Source organism: Cladophialophora immunda (genome assembly GCF_000835495.1).
Source record: "Cladophialophora immunda strain CBS 83496 unplaced genomic scaffold supercont1.6, whole genome shotgun sequence".
Classification (NCBI taxonomy): Eukaryota; Fungi; Ascomycota; class Eurotiomycetes; order Chaetothyriales; family Herpotrichiellaceae; genus Cladophialophora; species Cladophialophora immunda.
Genome location: NW_015622546.1, coordinates 272,365 through 288,347, shown reverse-complemented (window position 1 = coordinate 288,347; position 15,983 = coordinate 272,365). Strand labels below are relative to the sequence as shown.

Here is a 15,983-nt window from a genome sequence, read left to right as displayed (position 1 = left end):
TACTGTATCTTGTAACCCGAATTTCCATGTCAAAACATCCTAAATCCCGATCCATTCTCTCTGAGAGACTCTGTAGGCGTTCATATGTCCATCAAAGTCTTTGCTGTTGTCAGGCGTACCCCCAGAGCCAATATGAAGAGCCTCTGTGAAACAGGGCATTCATAATCCTATGATCCCCGAGTCATCGTATCCATCATCTGGATTGTATCATCTTCAACACAATGACTGACCCGTTTTCCATCGTCACCGGGGTTGCTGGTCTTCTTTCCCTGACCGGTGCCGTCATCAGCCAATGCTACTGCTATGGTTGTGCGGTGGCTGAGGCCCCGGACGAAGCACGGCGACTCGTGTCTGAAGTCACCAGCCTGAACGGCATCTTACTGGGTGTCCAAGGCCTGGCAGCGCAGATGAACTTGCCCGGGTACCAGCTGGAGTCGCCGTTGAAGAACTGCAAACTTGTGCTGGAAAGTGTGTCCACGAAGTTGCGTAAATTCTCCCCTGGTTTGAGCAAATCTCCCGGTAAACGCGCAATCAATCGCCTTCTATGGCCACTCCGCAAGAACGAGACCGACGAACTCATCACAGCCGTTGAGAGGCACAAAAACTCGCTGTCCTTGTCGTTGAATTCCCTTTCAGTGTAAGTTCAAGTATACTCACCGCACAGGAAACGTTACTCAAAGGCAAGCACAGGGAGGCACTGATGAGCCAAAGTGCCACACTGGAAACCGTCTCAGATACCTTGACCGAGATCACGTACAACAATGCAGAGCAGGAACGAAGGGAAATCTTGCACTGGCTGTGCGAGCATCATTATGAGGCCCAGTTCCAGCGAGCATATCAACTTTATTGTAACGGTACATGCAACTGGCTCCTCGACGACCCTACATTCCTCGACTGGTCTAAAGCCAGATCTTCTCTGCTCTGGATGCATGGCCACGCGGGCTCAGGGAAGACCATAGCCACATCCTACCTCATCCATCATCTCTTGGAGACAAAACCAGCCAACTCTTTGTTGGCCTATTTCTACTATGATGCCAGCACAATGGAAAGCCTGACACCGCAGACCTTCTTTGGCGCCATTGTCAAGCAATTCTGTTCAGAACTCCCACGACTACCCACCGATATCGTTGACGCCTACAGGCGAGCTTCGAGGCGTCTCGGCAGCCCCAGCCAGCCAAGTCTGGGCGAGTTGAAGTCCTTCTTGCAACAGCTGCTGGAAAGCACCGATTCGGCAACAGTTGTCATTGACGGTCTGGATGAGTCTCCCGATTACTCCGTAGTAGGTGACTTTCTGACCTCGATTGTGCGATCTGGGAAATTCCCGCTGCGCGTTTTTATCAGCAGTCGACTGCAAGTGGATTTGCGTCGATATCTCCTCGGATTCCCAGACATTCCTGTTCCAGAACAAGCGAGTGAACAGGATATCAGCGTGTACATTAAGATGAGGATCAGCAGTGACCCACGACTTCGGCGGATGAGCGAGAATATGAAGGCTTTCGTGGAAATGACACTGCGAACAGACTCGAACGGGATGTAAGTCATTGATGTGAACTACAGCTTAACTTAGCCAACACCTACATTGCTAACTTTTTTGAAAGGTTTCGCTGGGTACAATGCCAACTGGACGAAATGTCTAGGTTGAGGACCGATGCTGCTCTGAAACGGGCGCTCAATCAGCTCCCTCTGAGCATTGAGGCTTCGTATTTGCGCATCATCGACAGCATCGCTCGGGAAGATATCCCCTTTGCTACACGGGCACTGCTGTGGCTTGCTCATGCTTCTACTCCACTGACCCTGCCCGAACTTGCTGAGGCCGTGGTCCTTGAGCCGGACTTTGACGAACTAGACCCTGACTCGAAGCTCAATGATCCCAGTGACGTCCTCGAGATCTGCCGCAGCTTAATCACCTTCAATCCGGTTTCACAAACCGCTCGCCTGGCCCATCATTCGGTTCGAGAGTTCCTCACCGGACGACTCGACCCTTCTTCCCAGTTCTTCATTCCCACACGGGCATCGCACCGTATCATGGCCGAGGCCTGTATCCGTTACATGCTCCTTGAGGACTTTTCGGCTGGTCCGCTCTTCAAGACAGATTTCATGTGGACGCTCTCCGAGTTCCCTCTTCTCCGATATGCGGCGCAAAACTGGCCGTTCCATGTCCAGATGTCGGGCGCGGAGACCGAGCTAGTTCCTCTCATTCGAAGGCTCATGACCCCGCGCTCGAACCCCAAGTTCCTGTTCTGGCTCCAGGTTGTCCTCTTTGACTCGTGGCATGGCTACGTCCACCCCGACACAGACCTGGAGAACGCTCGGCCACTCTACTACGCGGCGTCGTACGGCCTGACGGAGACCGTGAGGAGCCTGGCCGATGCGGGGGCCGACCTTGATGAACGTGCCGGCAGGTATGGCGGCACAGCGCTGCATGCTGCCGTGTGGCGCAAGCGGCCGGAAATCGTCGACATCCTCCTAGACGCCGGCGCCGACCCGACCGTGAGGGACTACAACGGAGCCACTGCGGCGGAGCTCTCTCTTTTCAGCGGCACCAAGTTCTACAACCGCATTTACAACGAGAAGCGCGGCAAGGGAGGCCTGGCGCCCTTGGTCGAGAGCGTCATCCGATTGCGAGAAAAGGAGCTCGCCATGTCGACGGCCCGGGAGTCTGAGCTTGACCGGGAGAAGGACGACCCAAAACCACCCAGACTATCCCTCCGAGTGGTCAACGAGACCCGCGACGCGCCCCCGGAGCCGTTGGATGAGAAACGGCCGGTCAACCATGACCTGACGGAACTTTCTTTGCCCTCCGTCCCCATAGGCACCGTACAGCTCTCCGACGGAGGCGTTTGAGTGGTTCGTACAAGGAGAACGAGCTGGCCTTGTTCGGGTGTGTCAGGTTGGCCCCGGGCCCCTTTTGCGCTTGAACAACACTGCGCCGTGAAATGGTTCCGTCACAAAGACCAAGCAAGGCAAAGACGCTGAAACATCTCGCCATGTGCAGCCTTATGCGGCAAAGAAGGCGAGTCACCGATCATGAAGGATCATGACTGCTCGTTCCTTTGCCAGCTATACTTCCCGCGAGCGAGGATGTCTGAAGCAAATCCAACATGCGATGTGGCAGAAGACTGCACCCCCGTCCGTCTCTGACATGCCTTGTTGGTGAATAGGAGAAACACGGCGAGCGAAGGTCTTCTGGCTGTGCTGCGGCTTTGAGGCTCCATTAGGGTACCAGCCTTATATAGCCTCAACCAACCTCCCCACTCCTACCTTGCGGTTTCGCAGCATCTCGTCCGGGCGAGCGAGGTGCATACCCCGGGGGGTTGGTCGGGCAAGTGGATTTTCTGCTGGGGAGGAGCAGAGAGTGTATATCCCCTGTTGTCTGTTGACTCGTCCTGGCTCGTCGCGCCCGGCATTGTGCAGCCGTGGTGCCATGCCACGAACTGCTACGAGGCTCGTGCAGGTGTGCGCAGGGGATTCCATTGCATTAGCTCCGACGCGGTGCAGCGAGGTAGCGAGGCGAAAAGAAGTCTTCGATAACCCCTTCGTCCAACGCTGGATATTGAAAATATACATATACATGTGGACAGATGGTGGTGCGGATTTTGCCTGGAACGAATTCAGCGCTGGAGAATCTGTACGTGTGATTTGGCTTCTATATATCCCCGTGGAGCCAGATAGCCCACTCCCTTGTATAAAGCCTTGACTTTGGTTCCACTCACGCTTCATTCGAGGAGATGGCCACTCCGCCGTCTTCCTCATCGTCGTCGCCATCGTGAGCCCCGTCCTGCATTTCCAGCTCAGGCGCAGCTTCACCCTCACCGACACGCTCGGTCGGCACGGGCTCGAGTTCCGGAGAAGAGCTGTTCCTCCTGAACTCCTTGTCGACCAAGTCCATTCTTTCCCCCTCTCCGCCTCGGCCTTGGTCCTTTTGCTCGCCATCCTTGTCGCCAGACCCATTGGCCTGCTCCTGCTTCTGCGCCTCCGTCCAGCCTTTGCTCCGATTCACCAGCGGCGAGTCGTCGTTGAACAGCCGCAGCAGCATCGCCTTTCTCTCCTCCTTGGGCAACATCAGGTTGAGCGAGTGGATCGATTTCCACAGGGGGAACACCATCCTCTCCTCCAACCCTTCGCCTTCCTCCCCGCCGCCATTCGGACCGGTCGCGCGGTCGGCGTTGGTCTCGCTCGGCTCCACAATAAGCACACAGCATCCCATCCCCATCTCTCTCACTTGTGCTCCCACCTCACCCAACTTGGCCCCGTCCTCGCCATGGAACCTAGGGAACATCTCAATCAACAGCCGCCGCAGCGTCTCTTTCTTTCTCAACTTGACTTTCCTCTCGGGCCCGACCCACGTTTCCAGCATCCTCAGCCCGTCCGTTTGGATCCTCCATGGACACACTTCCGGACTGGGCGCGTCCTGCTTCACAAACATCTTGACACCGGCGTGTACGAATTTGATCCCCTTCCCTTCATTTTCTTGGAGAATTTCCTTGGCGAGTTCGTTGGTGTAGTAGATGTTTTTCGTCGGAGTGCCATCTGGGTTTCGGACCATGTACCGGTCATCGGGGAATTGGGAGGAGAGGTTGTAGAAGCTGCGGATTTGTTTGAGTTCGGGGAGGGACGGAGAAAGATATTTAAATGGTTCTTCGAAAGGTTGATCCCGATTTTTCTTTTTCGGGGGTTGTTGTTGGTGTTGTTGCGGTTGATGGCGATGAGGTTGTGGCTGCGGTGCATGGTTTGCTGGTGGCTGACCTTGTTGAATAGTCGAAGTAGTGGCGGTATCGTCGAGTTTCTCTTGGCTTTTAACCCGCTTGATTGGCGTAGAGTCCTCGTCTTCACTGTCCTCGCGTTTTCGTTTCGTCAGGGATCCGGAGTCGCCATTGGCCATGGCGTGGACTTCCTCCACTGCCCCATTTGTTGATGGCTCGGATTTAGCAATTGTCCCTGGGGAACCGGCAGCTTCCACCTTTGAGAGCGATTGTACGGTGCTGGCAGGTTTCTCCTCCGGTTTGGCCTTAATCTCCGACTTCTTCTCCAGGATCGCAATAAAAAATCCCCCGGTGTCTTGCAAATGGGGGTACACACGCATGGCTCGGTCAAGAGATAGATCTTCTTTGGGAGGAAACATGCTCTCGCATAATCTTTCTAGTCCCTCAGTGCCAGACTCTGCTCGATGATTGAGGACGGATTCGTAGTCCTGCCAGATCCGACCAGACTTGTCCATGACGTTCCATCGCTTGAGCCCGGGCGAGCGTTTGAGCCCAGGAAGCAGATCCTTTGTTTCGAGGATTTGCACAAGCTGCGGGCCCCCGCATCGATTAATTGCTTCTGCGAGGACGGCTTCATCTTCGATCGGGTTCATGCTGCATGTCGAGTAAACAACCCGACCTCCAACCTTGAGCATCTGCAGGGCTCGGATCAGAATTCGCACTTGCGTGGCATGGAGACCCAGGCCGTTGCTTGGTGTCCAGTTCTTCCATATCTCCATGTTCTTCCTCACTGTGCCGTCCCCAGAGCAGGGAACGTCCGCCAGAATCCGGTCGAACTTGAGATAACGATTGTGTACAGGCTTCCCTTCGGGTGTTGGCAGTGAGGAAATCTTGATGGACGGGAAGATGGTCGCATCGTGATTCGTGACGATAATGTTGGGTGAGCTTAGTCTTTTCATCTGATGGACCAACATGTGAGCTCTTCTGTAGTCGACGTCATTAGCAACCAGTAGCCCAGTCGCGCGGCCATCATCCTGATAATCTGCGCCCTCTGGTCTGTCGAGACCATTGGCAATATTCGCAGCTACCTGTCGACATCTTTCCTCCTCCCCAGCATGGATCATCTCGATGAGCTGCCCGGATTTGCTGCCTGGCGCAGCGCATAGGTCCAACACCGTCATGCCTGGTTTGAGGTCCATGACCAATGGCGGTATCATGCTGACCACCTCTTGCCGTGTGATATTTCCCACATCAGCCTCTGCCACAAGGAATCGTTGAAACGAGGCAAATGGTTTGAACCGACGAATAACATTCTTCGGAGTAGTCATGAACCAGGCCAACTGGTCGGGGTACCATTCCACGGGACGGGGAGCGTCGACATATTGACCTTCGTAGGTGATTGAGGTGATCTCGGGGATGTAGTAGTCCCGCAGTCGCTGTTGGACTGCCAAGGCATGTCTGCAGTCTAAGTCAGTACCTGTGTAGGCAGAGAGTATGGGTCGACAAATTGCACAAAGAAGAGGACGTACGCTCTAGATCCGGTAAACCTGAAGCTGTTGGGCAGATCCCTTCGCATGGCTTTCCAGAAATCATCTCTCTCCTCGTCTGAGACTATACCGAGCTGGTTGTAGTAGTGCTCAAATTTGTCGTTGTATCGACTAATGTCCTGCTTGCTGCCGCGATTGTCGGGTCGAGGCCGTGGTCCTCCACCCCCACCACCACCACCGCGGCCGCGGCCACCCTATATGAGAGGTTAATACGCCTCGAGCCGTGTGACGAGAGAAAGAGCTTACCTTCTTGCCGCCTCGCTTGCCCATGGTCTCGAGATGGACAAGAAACCTATATAACCAAAAGTGTCAAGCGGCATGCATCCAGCCGTTCGACGCATGATGTGGGGAAATTTTCTGGTGCGGAGGCAGGGAGGTTCGTGCCAAGCAGCGTTAAAACAGCCTGCGTCTCGGTTCGTTTTAGGACATATTTCAATGCCGCCCTACTATAGCTCTTCCAACTGTAGTAGAAGATCAAAGGTAAAATCCAATATCGAATGGATTCGACGGTCATTGTAGGTGAAGGGTGCTCAACTACGAGAAAACGGCTACTAAGTCCAAACACAACTAATAGTGAAGACAAAGGGTAGGCATCATTGTTTCTGACAGTAAGTAGAATACTCGTTTTGAATGAGGGCCCATTGACCTACGAGTATGAAGGAATATCTATTTGGTACTTGTCAGAATCAGGAGAGTGGCTCGCTCCCCTGCTTCGGGAGAAGGCTGATAGTTCCGGGAAGGAGTATCGAATTCGCCTGGTCCGCCACATCACCGAGCACGTCCTCCTTGCTCCCTACTCGCATACGGACTTGCGTGGTTCGACATCGAAACGGGGAGCTGTTCTGGTATCTGATGGTCTTGCCGCAAATTGCTCCGTGCATTCCCCATGCTCGATCTCCTCTACCCTCCCTTTGCGGTTTCTTCAAAAAGCTCGGCAAGCGTCGCGGATCAGGAAACTCGACCCTTGAACCTGGAGAATTGCGCGTCGATGTCCTTCGCACAGGTCTATTCCCGCCCAACCAGCACTTCGATTTCCCCTAGCGCATGTCCACTGTGCCAGAACCAAGGTGTTGGCATGGCCGTCGTGTTCGGAGTATTCGTATTCAAATCCCAAAAAAGCCACTCCCTTAATTGGTTGATTTCAGGTCTCGGGAGCGCATCAAGGTCCTAGTGGAGCACCATTTGATTGTTCGTAAGCGGGATGGATCCTATCGGGAATGGTGAGCATCCTGGATAGTCTGCCGAGCCGGCCAGCTCACTAATCCAATCAGAAGGAGTCGTGCCTGAGGTGCGTGGGTGCGCAGAGTGTGTCCATTGAAAACGAAACTCGGCAGTCAACTTACAGAAGACTACCCAGAGGCTATGGCTCGGAATTATAGTACAAGCCCCAAGGTATACAGCCATACCCCATGACATCGTCACCCCAAAAGACATCCAGGTTTCCAAAATAAAGACACCAATCAACTTGAAGAAGTGGTTTTAGGCGCCTACAGGGCCGATCAAATTTACTCCAGACAAGGAATCGGAAACACGGTCATCCATGGCTGAGAGGGAATAAGGTGGGCTACCACGGTGATCTGGCCAAAGTATATGCCTTTGCAGGACAGATTCTACTGCATTGAGTACAGGCTTACTGACCCGATCCCACAGACTCGATCCTGCTGCTCCAATGTCTTCGTGCTTGGATTTGTGCGACTATGTGTTGCACCGTGGGCACAGCAGTGGAAACCCCTCCTGGGCCACCAGCTCTCAACTCAACTCAGCCAGGAGAAATCGAGATACTTCTGACAGGGACACAGGGGGATGCCGATCCTGCTCCACACCCTCCTCACTCTTGTGTCATGAAAACTCGGGGAAATACCGCGGAAACGGTCCCTCTCAAGAAAATCCCATAATTAACACAAGGCTGCGGTAGCGCTGACCGGACACCAATGACATCGAGGGGAGGTGGAAACGTACCATAGAATTACGGGAACTGCAGCTTCAGAGTTCGAAGCACAACATGAGGTCAAAGGAACGTGCAATTTTACATGCTGCAGTCTTCTCACCGGCTGTCTACCGTGGTGCCGGTCAAGCACTCAGGGACGACATCATCAATAATCAGAGGATCTTGGATCCTTCCATCCCTTGTTGGCCTGCCAATAACGACCATGATGGAACATCCAGAGCGACATATATAAAGGCTACTGGTACCAGCTCTCCGTCCTCAGTGCCAACCAGTCGTCAACCACAACCACTTCGTTCGTTTACATTTCGGTCTATAATTTCATTTCGTCGTTCGTTACTTTTCTCAGCTTCTATTCGGCTCAGATCGCTCCGCCAATACCGCCATCATGAAGACCCTCAGCATTGTCTCCTCCCTCGCCTTTGCCTGCGCCGCCGCGGCTGCACCCTCCTCAGACTGGTCTGGCGGCTATGGAAATGGCGGAAACGGGGGCAGCAACGGGAAGTGCGTCACCCAAGACCAGGCGACACAGATCGTGCACGACTACGCCTTCTTCCTGGCGCACGCCGACCCGAGCCAAGTCGCGCAAGCCAACGCGACAGCTCAGAAGATCCTCGCGTCCGACTTCACCGAGCAGTCTGACTCGATCAACGGGTTCCTCGGCCTCAAGGTAGGGAGCGTTTTTCCTTCTAGATACGGTGGATTGCCAGAGACTGACTCGAAGACGCAATTAGCCCGGTGACCTCACCTTCCCGACCAAGGAGGAATACATCAGCGTGGTCCTGAGCCAGCCGGCCATCACTGGAATCACCGATCTCCAGGTCGTCCCTTTCAACTGCAGCCAGATCCTCTGGTACTGGAAGTTCGCCAACCCGGGCAACTTCAATGCCCCTCAGCCCCCTCAGGCCGTGCAGGGCATGAACATTTTCGACATCAACGACAAGGGCCTCATCGAGCACGTCAACGTCGAGTTCAGCGTCTTCTACTACGTCGACCTTGGCTTCAACGTCTCGGGCTTCAGCGGCCCGATCGCGGGCGTCAACCCATGAACGGCTCGTTCAGCGAAGGGACACTGGGCTGCAGGGACACTGCTGGGGATGGTTTGAGGATGCGGCTCTCTGGCTGATTTATAATCGATTCTCCTGATAGGGCATTTATTATCTTGTTTGAACAGAGCTGGGGTGACGAGTTCGAGACTTGGGAGGCAGTGTTGATTGTGGATGTGGTACCATATGTCACATACAGTGGCAGCACATCATGTAGAACATTGCAATGCATTCTGTTAGCCAGCTCGACTTCCCAGCCCGACCCCGACCCCTGCTGTAAACCTGGGGTTTGGACGTGTGAGTTCTCCCGTCCGGGGACACCCAGGAGGGGGAAATTGGCCTTGTCGCAGAATGGAAGAGGAACTAGATGCGACCACCCGATCTAAAAATAGGAGGCCGTCGTCAGGCGACCGGAAGAAACACAACGTTCACCATTTCTTGGCTGCAATACTGCGGGTTATAGACAGTGTCAAGATTTGCAACAGCAGAGGCGATAGTTCACAATAACGTAATCCGTGATTCCATCACTGGAAGCAGATTAACTTTCCGCGAGGCCGACGACGTGGTTAAACCCCACGGACTGGCACGGTGCCTCGGGTGCGAGCATCGCCATAAATAGGCTCTGGCACAGGATCAACATGTCCCGGTCGACTCTGGTTCTCCTACTATGTCCTCCAATGTCGCGTTGCGTCTTCGTTGTTTGTTTTCATTTTGCGTGGAGTCGTTGGCCCATACAACAAAGCATATACTCTAAAGCAGGGGTCCTAGTGGGGTCTAATATGCTATCTAGTCATCTACTGTCGGTTCTCATGGACTAGATGGTCTCTATCCCGCTCCTTCGCTACGTATTGGCATCGAGCATGCGTCGTCTTAGGTTGCCTTTTGGGTGATATTGAACGAATAGCTAGGACTGAGATCGCAATTAACTGGATATAGATCGCCATTCTCGAATGCCATATCACGCGCGTAGTATTCAACGCCCACGTAGCTGCTAGATATATCGAGAGTGACGAAGCCATTGGCAGCTAGATAAAGCCCCATCTTAGCACAATGTTCAATCGATTTCATGAAATAGTTCCTTGCGGATTCTTTACATAGACTTTCTGTGGGCGGGGTCGTGGGAAGGGAAGGACGGCTCGAGAGAGCAAGGCGACGGAGAGTGGATGGACGTACCTGTTAAGTTGTTCGCTGCAAGATATAAAGCATAGGGTCCTGGTGCTGTGCCGTTGTTGCAGTCACCTGCTTGCGGGTATCCTGCGGCACCAGATAGAACGAAGTTGGTGTCATTGAGGTAGAAGTGGCCCAAGCAATGATCGTGACCATTGAGCACAATACCGTTGTGTTTCATGACAACCTCAATCAGGGGAGCCAAGTCGGTTTCGTTGGTTGCGGCAGAGGCATACGGGTGATGTAGCTGAAGGAATTTCCAAGTGGCGTTGGACTGAGAGAACGAGGTACTGAGAAAGTCAACCTGGACTTGAGTAGTTTTGTGGCACCCAGTAGTGTAAGGGTTGCGGTACACTGATGTGTTCTTCTGGTAACTGGACAGAAAACAGTCTGAGTCGACGACAACGAATGTAGCAGACCAGTCAGCGCCAATCAGGTCATACGTGTAGTAAGGCAGACCTTCGGTACCAAAGTACCATCGGTCGTCGTATAAAGGCGCAACCTTAGTTTGGAAGTCAACTCCAGGCTGTCCTGGCACAATATCGTGGTTGCCCAAGCATTGATACCACGGCTTTTGGTCGAAGACGCCCTGGCTGTACATGTCGACCCAGGCAGCCTGAAAGCGAAGAATGCCAGCAGTGGAAAAGTCGACGCCACTGTCGTAGAAGTTGTCGCCGACTGAGATGAATGCACTGCAGTTCTTGACCGCACACACTTGGCCTACATATGCCGAGGTATCGAGCTGCAAGGCTGTGGCATTGGTGATATATGACTTGTCGCCCGGATCGCAGTCATTGATCACCTCATTGGGGACGGTGATATTTGCACTTTGCAAGAGAGGCAACACTTCGAGACAAAAGTGATCTGGACTCGGCACCCAACCAGTCCACCCATAGTCGCCAATAACAGCAACAGTAAGAACTTCAGCGCCGGCGGGTGCTACCAATGATTTTCCCTTCCCGGCTACAACATGGCAAAGCTGCGCCACCGCGATGACCGGCAGGAAGTGCTTCGAGAGCATTCTGATTGGTGAATATGAGCACAGGGAAAGGCACTGGAAAGAGGAAAGAATCGCATGCTATTTACTTCTGGGGGGCACATTCCATGCTTTATGTTCTGCCTGACTGGGCGACAAGCGTAGTTTCAAAGCACGCTCCAAGGCTCTAGGAGCAAACCAAGATGCAGAACTCTCACACGTGTCTCCCATATTGACGAAAAGAGGAAAGAAATGCAATGGTACATGGGACTTGGAGTAGGATGGAAGTTGAAGTTGTCCCAAATCGACTGGCCAAAGCGCAACAATGGGACAACGCCGCGCGTTCTGGCAGAAGCAAGTTAGCTAGCAGCATCCATTGAGACGAGATGAAGAGCCCAGAGGCAGAATGCAGCGCACGTGGACATTGAAGCGTAGTGACCAGGCGTATGAAGACCAATGGAGTGTGAGCAGTGACATGACAATGGCAGGGAGATTTCCCCAAAGGGACGAAGCGACAAGCGTCGATAAGCTCCCTTGCCAAGCTATGCCAAGCCTACTGCGAAACGGCAACTGCATGCGCGAGTCCATGGCACCTTCCACATCTGCCGAACACCGACGAACAGCTCCTCATTCGCCAACACCAGACCTCAGATATGCTTCCTCATGTCCTTCAATTATCGAGAAACTACCACTATACTCCTGACCAGTGGAAGGTGGCAGGCACCTGGATGAAAGTGGCGAGCCTCAAGTCCTCCACAGAAGCCCCCACAGACACGCGGTATTTCCCAGCTTCTGCCATCCATTTGTGCTGGCTCTCGTCATAACATGACACCGCGTACTTGTCGATCTTAAATGTCACCTCACGGCTTTCTCCCGGCTGCACGTCCCGAATTTTCTGAAAGCCCTGCAGCTCCAGGAGCGGCCGAAACACAGAACTGTTAAGGGCGGACACATAGAGCTGCACCGTCTCATGGCCGGCAAAGCTTCCAGTGTTCTTGAGCATGAGCGACACCGACACGACTCCCTCAGGATGCAGCATGTTATCACCCTCCAAGGAAAGTTCGCTGTACTGGAATTCCGTGAATGACAGACCGTGGCCAAACGGGAACAGAGAGGGGACATGTCGTGTTGAGTAGTGCCTGTACCCAACCAATATGCCTTCAGCATACCTCACCCGACCATTTTCTCCCGGGAAGTTACCATATCTATTCCAATTCAGTAAGCATGGTCTGCTAGATAAGGTCGCGGGGGTTGAAACTTACGCTGGGTTTTGCTCCAATCGACGAGGGAAAGTGACAGGAAGCTTGCCACTGGGAGAGACTCTGCCAAAGAGAACATCTGCCAAGGCGTTGCCTAGTTCACTACCCATAAACCATCCTTGAACGACCGTGGAAGCTTCATCAATCCAGGGCATTTCGACTGGACTGCCAGAGATGTTCACAATTATGGTCCGGGGGTTCACCTTCAACACCGCTTCGACGAGCTGATCTTGTGTGCCAGGTAGTCTGAGATGGGTCAGCGGCGAGCTTCATATGGGCAACGCATCTCTTCTTACTTCATGTCCTTTCGATCCCAGCCTTCACTTTCATGTTCCTGATCTGTTCCAACGCAACAAATCACCGTATCAGCTAAGGCCGCGGCTTCAAGGGCGTCGTTGAGAAGGGCCTCAGGGCTAACAACCCGACACACGCCGACTCGCAAGATGCCGCCACCTAGACTGGTGCCGGTTCTGTTGGGGAGGCTGCTGATGTTAGAGTACTCGGTGACGATCTCGTACTGGCGGCCTGCTGTCATCTTCATGGTGCCGCGAACTTCTTTGGTTCCAAGTCCTGGGGTTGTTAGACAAGATGTTGGACCAGTCAAATGTTCACCTACCAAACAAAAAAGTCCCGCTTTCCTGTTTAGTCCAATTGTCCACAAGAAGTACCCCGTCAATGTAGAGCTTTGCTTTGCCCGTTGTGACAATGCCAAACTCGAAATCGCCATCGCCTGGTGCCGTGTACGTTGCTCTCAGGCGACCATATACGTTCGGAAGAGCTTCCTTTGGCAGACTGTCGAGAAACACAAGCCTCCAGGTGAGTGAATGGGTTTCTGCCACTTTCTGAGCATCTGGTACTTGGGTGAAGTCTCGATCGAAGAACTCCAGATCCAGGCCCTGCTGTCCAGAAGCAGACTCGGTGCACAAAAGCGGAAGCAGGGTGTGCTTGTAGCAACCCTGAGCAAAGGCAAGCTCACTGGACGGACTATACTCTGCTAGAGCCTGTTTGATGCCATCATATGCAGAGACATAGTAGTAAGGGAATACAATTGAGCTTCCGCCTCCACAGAACAGATCTTCAGTAGCATTGGGTCCGATTATCGCCACACGACCTGGCGTCTTGATGGGGAGGATTTGGGCTGAGTTCTTCAACAGAACGACAGATTCCGTCGCAGCTTTTCGGTTCGCTTCTTTCACTTCAGGAGTGTTATTCTCCCGCTCTTCGGCGTCCTCGGGGACACCTGAGGCACGGGTTTTGTCGACGAGATTGAGGACATTTCGTGCTCTTTCTTGAAGGACCGGAGCTTCGATTTTGCCAGCATGCAGCGATCTCATGACAAGCTTGCCACGCCATTCCGTCTTACCAGGCATTTCAAGGTCAAGACCGGCCTTTAGAGCCTCGCTGGTCGAATAGGTTGCGAACCAATCAGATCTACAATGTTAGCCGCAATCATCGGAGAGGGAAGGCACCATCAAGTTGGACATACATGATAGCTCCATCCCAGCCCCATTCTTTTCTGAGAACCTGATCAAGGAGAAGAGGATTTTCGCTGACATGGAGACCATTAACGCGGTTATATGACGCCATGATGGCCCAAGGCTGGGCGTTCCTGACTACTATCTGGAAGGGCTTCAGATAGATCTCTCTTAAAGCTCTGTAGGAAGTCAGGGTGGGGAATGAATACAGACACCCGATAGGCAATGCATGCTGACCTTTCCTCAACGATAACATCGATTTTGGTGCGATGGGTCTCTTGATCATTGCACACGAAGTGTTTCACTGTTGTTGCAATCCCTTCATGTTGAATGCTGCTGACAAGGCTGGAGGCCAGGGAGCCACTGAGCACTGGGTCCTCAGAGAAGCACTCGAAGTTTCTCCCTCCAAGCGGAGATCGTTGAATGTTGATTGTGGGAGTCAGGATCCCGCTGCGGAACAATGTCAGTCAAGAAACGTGCGGTCAGCATTGATTTAGTCCCCTACTGGACCCCTTGTGCTTTCGCTTGCCCTGCCATCTGGGTCCCAATCTCCTTTACTAAGTTGACGTCCCATGTTGCAGCCAGTGCAATTGGACAGGGAAAACATGTTGTCGATGTAGCTTGGAAGGTGCGGCGCCTGCACGAGAGTTAGAAGATGCTCACACTGACAATGTGGCATCATGTGTTACTCCTTACCCTCGTACTCCGCTCGGACCATCTGAAAGCTGTTCAATGATACCCGCCCTCAGTAAAGAGAGCTTGATTATCGATCTAAGCGGCAATACTCACCCGGATGGATGGAATGCCTCGATGAGGGATAGAAGCTGTATGCCACCTGTAATATGTCAGTCTCCAGAGTGTGGCTGTGTTCGGATGGGTGGTATTCGTACGCATCTTTCCCAGAGAGTAGTGAGATCGTCTCAGGGAGAGTCAAATGCTGGAGAATCGATTCCAACCGTTGGCCAGCGTCACCCATGTTGACAAGCGACCAAGTCTGATTAGTTATAACACCAACTGCTCTTGCCCGTCAGATACCTTCAGCGAGGTAACTTTGCTTTTAAGGTCATGGCGGGAAAGGGCTGTTTTGTTAGGCGTGTTCGGACAGTCGTGGGTCGCTCGGGACCGTGTCTGAGACTGTATGCCGGTTCATCGACGGCCTCTCCTTCGCCCCTGCGACCGAGGGCAGGTGCATCGAAGGTCTCGATTTTGTGCAGATCCTAAACGGCAAGATATTAGTGCATCTTTCATGAAACTAGAGGCGGGAGAAGGTGTACGGGTACGCACGAGCGCAGTATTGTGGACGAGCGAGGCGCAGCAAGGGGGTTGTCTCAGAGGGAACTCTGGGTGAGAGCAATCCCTGAACCGGAGCCGGAGCCGGACCGGAACCGGTTCACCCAACCGGTCTACGTGCTTCGAATCAGTTTCGACAATTCGACTCGCCCATTCTCGATGCTCCTCCACGACAACCGCGCCTCATCGATCTTCAGTTACGCACGAAAGCACATTGACAATTGATGCCGAGGTTCTAGAATTCGAGAGCGCAGGTTAGGGTCATTTCTGGGGGATTCATCATGGTGCGGGGTCAGCTGCATCGATCCGCTGGATGCGCGTCGCCCTGAGATCTGAATGTTTCGTTCTCCTTGTCCTGTGCCAGGAGACGGTCAACTTCTGCGGCCGCTGCTGTGGGATCAATCCATTGCAACAATGGCATTCATGTCTCAGCACACTGGAAATGGCCGCGTCGAAAGTCCTAGTCAACGCAGGCACAAAGGCTCGCCCTACGTCGCAACACCGAGCGATCATCCAGAAACACCCCATCTGCGGTACGCGAAGCCAGGAAGAGCCGCTCAGGCATGCAGGAAGTG

At 53.3% G+C, this 15,983-nt stretch overlaps 2 protein-coding genes across 2 annotated transcripts; one reads left to right on the top strand and one right to left on the bottom strand.

Annotated features, from left to right (window-relative positions):
- The first annotated feature begins 10 nt into the window (after positions 1-10).
- Positions 11-4,787, top strand: PV07_09767 (uncharacterized protein). Its single transcript, XM_016397053.1, has 3 exons — positions 11-637; positions 691-1,533; positions 1,599-4,787. Exons 1-3 carry the CDS (start codon positions 222-224, stop codon positions 2,842-2,844), a joined length of 2,505 nt encoding a protein of 834 aa, XP_016244244.1. The 5' UTR covers positions 11-221; the 3' UTR covers positions 2,845-4,787.
- Positions 3,546-6,564, bottom strand: PV07_09766 (uncharacterized protein). Its single transcript, XM_016397052.1, has 3 exons — positions 6,497-6,564; positions 6,233-6,444; positions 3,546-6,161 (listed from the first exon to the last, which is right to left on the bottom strand). The coding sequence occupies exons 1-3, from the start codon at positions 6,518-6,520 to the stop codon at positions 3,710-3,712; spliced, it is 2,688 nt and encodes an 895-aa protein (XP_016244243.1). The 5' UTR covers positions 6,521-6,564; the 3' UTR covers positions 3,546-3,709.
- Between the last annotated feature and the right edge of the window lie 9,419 nt (positions 6,565-15,983).

Bases quoted from the DNA above. Each gene is read 5' to 3' on its own strand.
- PV07_09766 (XM_016397052.1), bottom strand. From the start codon at position 6,520: ATGGGCAAGCGAGGCGGCAAGAAG. The intron at 6,445-6,496 runs GTAAGCTCTTTC...CCTCTCATATAG, and splicing joins GCAAGCGAGGCGGCAAGAAG to GGTGGCCGCGGCCGCGGTGG. The intron at 6,162-6,232 runs GTACGTCCTCTT...CTTAGACTGCAG, and splicing joins AGGTTTACCGGATCTAGAGC to ACATGCCTTGGCAGTCCAAC.
- PV07_09767 (XM_016397053.1), top strand. From the start codon at position 222: ATGACTGACCCGTTTTCCATCGTCACCGGGGTTGCTGGTCTTCTTTCC. The intron at 638-690 runs GTAAGTTCAAGT...AGGCAAGCACAG, and splicing joins TCGTTGAATTCCCTTTCAGT to GGAGGCACTGATGAGCCAAA. The intron at 1,534-1,598 runs GTAAGTCATTGA...CTTTTTTGAAAG, and splicing joins CGAACAGACTCGAACGGGAT to GTTTCGCTGGGTACAATGCC.